At 40.1% G+C, this 8,305-nt stretch overlaps 1 protein-coding gene across 1 annotated transcript; it reads right to left on the reverse strand.

The window, feature by feature from the left end:
- Window positions 1-2,142: 2,142 nt before the first annotated feature.
- LOC141718867 (patatin-like protein 3) lies at window positions 2,143-4,438 on the reverse strand. Its single transcript, XM_074521243.1, has 5 exons — window positions 4,204-4,438; window positions 3,913-4,094; window positions 3,145-3,301; window positions 2,900-3,061; window positions 2,143-2,801 (listed from the first exon to the last, which is right to left on the reverse strand). Exons 1-5 carry the CDS (start codon window positions 4,387-4,389, stop codon window positions 2,274-2,276), a joined length of 1,215 nt encoding a protein of 404 aa, XP_074377344.1. The 5' UTR covers window positions 4,390-4,438; the 3' UTR covers window positions 2,143-2,273.
- Window positions 4,439-8,305: the final 3,867 nt, after the last annotated feature.

An 8,305-nucleotide genomic window follows, 5' to 3' on the forward strand; every position in this document is an offset into this window, starting at 1 on the left:
GCGAATTAGACTTTGATTGGGATGAATTCGAGCCATGCAATGAAGCTTTGAAGAAACGTTTCAGGAAGGAGCACGAGAAGCTTTTCTGCGTGGGCCTATCCTCAGCTTGTTCAGATGAGCAACTGGGATGGCTCATGGAATTTTATGACATGGAAGGTATATGGGCGCGCCCTTTAAGCATGATGCGGCCTCATATATTCAACTATGGGGGGAACTTCAAAATCCCTAGAATGGTGACCAGCCCCAAGCTGGTATCTTTGGGTATAGGCGCGCCCTTACATCTCTACCTTAGGGAAGTGATTGAACTCTATGACGTGGCTCCACTCCAACTTTCTACCAACAGCTACAAATTTATTCTGGCTCTGTTCATCCTCTATACGGACTTGGGTTTCCCCCAGCCTTCAATGGCTGAAGTTACTTATTTTTTCAACCTAAGAAAGTCTGACCATGGGTACTACTACTTGGTTGTAGACAAGCAGCACAACAAGAAGGGTTTTTCCTCTGGCAAGCTTAGCCATGAAAAAGGCTGGAAGGAAAACTTCTTTTACTTGTATGACGTTTCCAGATTAAGGATAAGATTCAACAAGTCACCAAGTAAGGGCGCACCCTTTCTTTCTTTTCCTTGCATTATTTCTATGTTCTTTCTTCCTTTTCACATCTTTATACTTTTTCAGACAGACCAATGGTCAAACCACTTAAGGGCGAGCCCAAAAAATGAGCTGAAGCCCTTCTTAGAGTGGCTGCTGACAGGTAGAACTTAAAAACCTTAGTCACCCGGACCAACTTGATGCGAGTAGGAATCCTTTCTGACCAAGTAGGAACGAAGTGCAAATATGTAAAATTTAGGAAAGGTGCTCCTGTTTCTCGCGTCATTGACCTAGATAGTGAAGAAGAGGCTGAAGAAGAAGAAGAAGAAGAAGCAGAAGACAGCTCTTTTCAAGGCCAAGATCCTTCAGGTTCAACCATTGCAGAGTCTAGAGGCGCGCCCTTCTATAATTGGCACGTCCTAGCTTCTTTTTTTTTTTTTAGCTTTTGTATTTGCATACTAGATATAAATCCTTGTTAATGTGGTCAATCTTTCCGCCCCTTAGGGCGCGCCCTTTCACTCTAGGCGTAGCACTTTATACATGTTTATCAATGTTATCTTTATCAATTGCCTTTATTTATTACTCTGTTCAGCACATCTAACTGTCACGTTCAATTAACATGTTCTATATTTTAATGCAGAAATGGCTCCTCCAAGAATCCCTAAATCCTTTGGGGCGCACCCTGGTGACAAACCCAAGCCTAAGCCAAAGAAAGATGCTCCTGCAGCACAGGCATCCATGCCCACTCCAACTCCTATCCCTCAAACAACTCCTGTCCTGAAAAGGCCCGTGATTGACCTCACAGATAAACAGGGCACGCCCAAGAGGCACAGAGCAGAGGGCGCGCCATCTGGCTCATCTGCTGCTTTGAACGCACTTGGCCCCATGGGTTCCCTTCATGTTTCAGATGAAGAAGTGGAACAGTGGCAAGCCATGAATTTGAGAGATGCCGCTCGTGCCTCTATAAAGGCATCTTACCAATTGTTCATCCACTCCACCCAAGTGGTGGACAAGCTTCTTGAAGAGGGGGCGCTCCTAGAGAGGCTGCAGGGTGATAATAATATTATGAGGAACACCCTCAAAGACAAAGACTTTCTACATGCCAAGGATATTAAAGTTAAGGACTCTGAAATCTCTTTTCTCAAGGATGAGGTGGTCAATCTTACTTCTCAGCTAGAGATTGCCAACAAAAAGGCTACCTCTCTCCAAACTGAGCTTGGTGGAGTCAAGTTGAGGATTGAGTACCTTGAGGAGCAACAGAAAACGGGCTGACCTAAAATAAAGCACATGATTAATGTACTACTATTTGAAGAAACTATGAGAACATTATTGTAACATTTATTTATTTAAGATGGCTCAAATATTAACCTATAATAAATTTTTAAAATATTAGAGATGTACGTAGTTCATAATTTAAGTTGATTTTGATGAAAAGGCTAGATAGTAGTTATTGAGTTATGATTTAAATATGTGATTCCATTAGCGAAAATGAAGTAAAATTTTGCTGTAACGAAAGCATGGCACATCACTTTTTATTTATTACAGAACACCTAATACAATTACAAGGGGGAAAGTGACTGCTTCCCTAAATGAAAACTTACTGTACTTCTTAGAGGTAAACAAGAGAAAAGAACAAAATAATCAAATTGCTATATTTTCTGGGGAAAACAACAATTATCCCATTGATCAGTTTGCTTTGCGGATCTTCCTCTCATCCGAAAGTAGCTTGGCAAAGCGAGTCAGAGCATCCGAATTAGTACCTTCCCCCACCACGGGCTCAAATGCTCCTGTATCTATATTCACCCTGGCTACTGATTTCTCTAACAGCTTCTTTCCTATGTCAGCAAGTGCCTCCATATTTGTTGCTGTTGCTCTATCACCTGAAGTGGTATTTCCGATGAGATTATCATCCTGAACACGTAGATAATTTTTCTCAGCTCCAAGGGCTTGAAATAGCGATGAAACTTGAATGTCGACCATGTCATTGCTTGAAGCACTATAAACGTCTAACAAAGGCGTGGCACCCTTGTCAAAAATCCAATTGATGGCACTCCATTGAGAAACTATGCTTGCATTGTACTTCTCCGCGAACTTGGCTGCACCAGTTCCCAGTGAAACAACTAACATCTTTGTAGTGTCCATTGGCTTGATATCCACAAACTTAAAGTTTCCTTTCAATATTTCATTGAAAATTTGTGTTATAGCCACCTGAGTCTGAAATTTAGTTTCAGTTAATAAAGATTAATTCGTTTAGATAGATTAATTTTACCATACAACCTAAATTAAATTGCCCTCAAGTAAGGAAATATTACTGGATTGTTTGCAGCAACTCCACCATCGATAAGATTAAATTCGCGTGTCTTCCCATCTTCATATTTGGTCTCAAAGTAGTGTGCTGGCAAAAGAGTGGGAGCTGCCGATGTGGCTATGCAAGCATCTGCAAGTAATGCATTCTTTGATGATTTTACTTTTGCCTGCAAAGAAATTTTCCAAATCAAAAATCAATATATGAAAACACATATCGAAAATGAAAAGTAATGTAAGGAGATTGTCATACATCGCTTGTAGAGAACAAAATCGGTTGAAGAAGTTTGATGTCAAAAGTTGGTATGATCACATCTGTAAGAGTCTGGTTCATGGTCATGTTGCCTAATAACTCCCTTATTATGGATCTTAGGTACTTTCCGTCAAACTTCGGCCCTGTAGCTGAGGCACTGTAAGAAACAACAAAGAACTGGTTTCATCAGTTCATATATAAAATATGGCTTGATTGTCCATTGTATTGCTTTTATCGTAGGAAGCAAGGACACGGGTGCGGGAGTGCGGGTACATAATGCGGGGATACGTCGACGAATATAATAATTCGGGGATATTGCTGCAGGAGGTATATTGGGAGAAATAAACAAAAAAACTCATACATATTTCATGTTAAACATAATAAAACCTACTAACAAAATTAAAAATTGTATGAAAATTGAATTAAATGCATCATTTATAAATCTAAAATACCAAAATATAAGTAAAAAAATTTAGTTTATGCAAAAATAAATACGATAATCAATACTTTTATAGTAACTAATAAATATGGATATTTAATTTGGTGAATGTAGTTAGCTAAAATAGATTTTAACTACAATTTTTGAAGACTAAACTTCTTATTAGTAGTGTGGAAGAATCGGCGTGTCCGATACGGGATATGTGTGTCCAAGTATCCGATAAGTGGAATCGGCATGCGACCGAAGTGTCCCTGCTTCTTATTTATCCCTCTGGTTAATGAGTAAAGCATGGTGAAGAGAAGCAAAGGGGTAGGAAGTTTTATACATACTTGTCTTGTGGGAATATTTTGGGTCCATGCTCAAAATAAAATTTGTTAATGTCTTTGGCAGCAAAGAGAGCCTGGTTATCTTGATCAGGAGCTGTGAGCATTGCAGTTACCAGGCCACCTGTGCTTGTACCAGATATCACATCAAAGTAGTCCGCTATTCTTGCATCTGGTCCATCCAGTTCCTGAACATAAATGTACATATTATCAGACCATTAGTCTGTACAAGTTTAAAATTTAATAGCATATACTGCATAATTCTATAGCATGCAACTTGTGAAAGAAGAAAAAGACCTGAAGCTTGGACTCGAGAAAGGCGAGAATGGTTCCAGGAATGATGCCTCTAATGCCACCTCCGTCTATACTCAGCACTGTCACAGTCTTTCCTTTTGTTGTCCGAACAGCAGGCAGTTTAGTTGCACATTCAAGAGCAGTTGCCAATGAAAGGAGTAATGCCATTACCAATAATCCTGTCTTCATGCTTTCTTTCTTGTTTTAAAGTCAATATCCAAAAAGGCGAAGAATCCTAATAAATACTTAGATATTAATGAATGAAGCTAGTAAGAACAATTATGTTCATTATATAGAGAGGTGTTTGGGCGTGTGAAAATGTTTGTTAGGCTGGTTCGATTCCCACATACAAATCTTGATTGAGTATAAAAGCCGAAGTCTCGTGTTCTCTTCTGGCAACCGAGGCAAATTTTGAACATCTTATTTTATTACTCTGTATTATTTGTAATCTGTATGGTATTGAGTTGACCACAGCAGCATTGCAAATTTAGTATTTGAAATTGTTTTACACGCCTTAGAAGTCGTTTGGCATAAAGCAAATACATCAGTATTCCCAGTATTAGTAGGTTTTTAATATATTCTAGTTTGTCGCAACTGTTTGCTATGGATGGTCTTAAAGCCCTGACTCCTCGCCTATTTGATGAATGTTTTAGCTGGTTAGTCGGTCTGTTTTTAAAGGCTCAGAAGGGGCTCTCTGTATTCGTATGATTTGTATCTCCAATCTTTTAAGCTTGTTTATTATCAATATATGATGCCTTAGCAAATAAATCATTGCTGGCTAATCTGGCCTTAGCAAATAAACCATGGATAATAATGAACAAGGCATCATGTATTGATAACATCCAATTAGAATACTATTCCTATCCGTGAGGTTCAGTTCGGACATTAAGAAAAAATATAACTTATTGAGAAAAAAGTAATAAAAATAGATAAAGTCAGTAAAGTGGTGAGACCAATCAATTTTTAAGGTATATAATATGTATATTGGAAGAAAGTAGAAGATGTGAGTTGATATAGTTGGATTTTATTGATAACTCCTGGTGGCGGGGCCGCTCCTTCGACGCCGTGCCTGGATCCTTCGCCGCTGTGGTGGGGTTCCTATAAAACAACACCGGAAGGGGGGTTTGGGTCCCGCGGCGCCTCCGGTATGGGAGTAAGAACTCGCTTTTGGGGAAGATGAAGATATATATGAATGAATGGTTGTTGTGTGTGTATATGAGTGGGAGAGAGTGATTAACCTCAAAATATTACCTACTTGGGCTATTTATAGCCCAAGGATAGGGTTTTGGGGTTGGTACATTTAAATCATAGCCATTGGTTCTGGGAGCGGAGAACACCTGGTTGGAGTGGATGCTTTACACGTGTCAGTGCGGGACTGACTGATGAATGTTCTGAGGATCCTCTGACACGTGCCCTGAATATTCCCATGATTGATGTGTGACAGTTGTCACCATCATGTGCTTGGGCCAGTGTCTCACGTGCTGAGATTTATCAAGGTTGGGCTTGCGGGACTGGACCAGTCAGGACTGGCAGTGTGCAGGACTAGACTGAGTTGGGAGTCCGGGACTAGCCCTTCCTGGAACTGCGTGGAGTTAGGAGTCCAGGACTAGCCCTTCCAGAAGCTGTACGGAGTTAGAAGTCCAGGACTTGCCGTTCCGGGAGCTGCATGGAGTTAGGAGTCCGGGGCAAGTCCCTGTAGGAGCTATATGCACTATCATGTGCCCCCCACTCCCTTATGCAGATTTTCTGGACGGGGGAGTAAATTTTGGCTTGTTTGAAGAACATGAGCTTTTAATTGCTGTGTTTAGAAGGATTTGTGATTTTCTTGCCCCCCAGTCCGGATTGCGTTGAGTTCAGCCAACCAGGACTAAAGTGGTTGTCTTTAGAAGTATTTGAGCTTTTCTTGCCCCTAGTCCGGATTGAGTTGAGTTCAGCGAATCAGGACTAAAGTGGTTGTCTTTAGAAGGAGTTAAGCTTTTCTTTCCCCCAATCCGGATTGCGTTGAGTTCAGCCAACCAGGACTAAAGTGGTTATCTTAGAAGTATTTGAGCTTTTCTTACCCCCCACAGTCCGGATTGCGTTGAGTTCAGCGAATCAGGACTAAAATGGTTTTCTTTAGAAGGAGTTGAGCTTTTCTTGCCCCCAGTCCGGATTGCGTTGAGTTCAACCAACCAAGACTAAAGTGGTTGTCTTTAGCAGGATTTGAGCTTTTCTTGCCCCCAGTCCGGATTGCGTTGAGTTCAGCGAATCAGGACTAAAGTGGTTGTCTTTAGAAGGAGTTGAGCTTTTCTTGCCCCCAGTCCAGATTGCGTTGAGTTCAGCAAACCAGGACTAAAGTGGTTGTCTTTAGAAGGTTTTGCGCATTTCTTATCCCCCAGTCCGGATTGCGTTGAGTTCAGCGAATCAGGACTAAAGTGGTTATTTTTAGAAGGAGTTGAGCTTTACTTGGCCCCTAGTCCGGATTGCGTTGAGTTTAGCCAACCAGGACTAAAGTGGTTGTCTTTCGAAGGATTTAAGATTTTCTTGCCCCCCAGTCCAGATTGTGTTGAGTTCGGCGAATCGGGACTATAGTGGTTGTCTTGTGAAGGATTTTGAGCTTTTCTTGTCCCTTAGTCCGGATTGCGTTGAGAGAAGGAGTCCGGATTTGGAAGGATTTTGAATTTTTCTTGCCCCCAGTCCAGATTGTGTTGAGTGAAGTAGTCCGGACTTGGAAGTTGAAACGGTTTTGGGGATTTCCCCCCCCAATGATTTGAATTTTAACAGATGTAAGAAATGTCGAGAGATGTGCCTCATCATTATTTGTATTAATTATTGTTTTGATGGGCCGTCCAGATCTTGCCACGTGGCGAGGGGGTTACGGTTTCGTCGTGCCTAAAAAAGGCACCCCTGACTCTTTCTCTTTCTTTTTATTGCTTCTCTAATTTTCTTCTCTCGCATTTTCTTCTTGTTTTCTCTGAAGCTTTTCCGGCGGTTGTTGACGGGAGAAGTCGAGGTTATTGGTTCATTTGTTGGTCGTCCTCAAGCCCTCCGCATTCTTTATCTCTGTGAGTTTTTATTACTTTCCTTGTTCCTCTCCTTTAGTTTGTTGTCTAGTTTATGTTTTGTATTGCTGCTGTAGTGTTGGTTTGTTTGTTGTATTTGGTTTTTGGTTGAATTCTTGTGTATATATCTGTATGTGTGTTTGTTTTTGTCATATTTTGGTGTTTGATTCTTGGTTAATAGTGTTTCTGGAATTTGGGTTTTTTGTTTGGGTCCGGACTTGGTTACCTAGTCCGGACTGATGGTTTAGTGTTTGGTTTTTTGTTGTTATTGTGGGCTTTGGATCCTGAGTCATGGGTTAGTTTTAGGGGTGGGTAGTCCGGAGTTGTTAGGTCCCAATGTGTTTGTAGAAGGGGGATTGAATACAAACAGTACCGAATAATCGAATTAAATGCGGAATAAAAAATGTGAAATAAAATTCAAGTTAAATAAAAATATTATTAAACTTGAAAGGTGTTACAACAACTGTATCGATTACAAGGAATTAATCTCAAATTAATTATCACAAATCTAGAATAAATTCGACATGAACTTTTTCTATTTTTGTAATAAAAAGATTCAAATGCTAAACGCAATTTGAGATTAAGTTCTAGGGATTTTGATCCGCTAGATTGTTACACAAGAACCAGATAAAGATTTCTAGTTGATTGGATTTAACTTTACAATCTAGAAATTGATCTTGAAGTTGCAGATGAGATGAAATATTTGTGTCTGCTTCTTTTTCTTTGTTCTCGAGTTCTGTGTTCTTGATTGGATGATTATTTTTCTTTCTGCTGCTTCTATGTCTTTTTAATTCATTCAACAGAATTGAATTGAACTGGAATGACAATCCTATAGCTGGCAAGACTTTCGGTAGGACAATGGATTGAACTACAATGACTTTCGGTATGACAATCAGTTGAACTAGCAAGACTATCTCCTTCCCAGTAGAACTTTCGGTAGGACAATTGAAATGACTTGGCATGACAATCGGTATGACAATCCTGATTGTCATGCTAGTTCATTTTCAATTGTCTTGCTGATTTAAGACTGTTTTTAATCCAATTTAAATTTTGAAAATCCTTAA

The sequence above is a fragment of the Apium graveolens genome, chromosome 4 (genome assembly GCF_009905375.1).
Source record: "Apium graveolens cultivar Ventura chromosome 4, ASM990537v1, whole genome shotgun sequence".
Classification (NCBI taxonomy): domain Eukaryota; kingdom Viridiplantae; phylum Streptophyta; class Magnoliopsida; order Apiales; family Apiaceae; genus Apium; species Apium graveolens.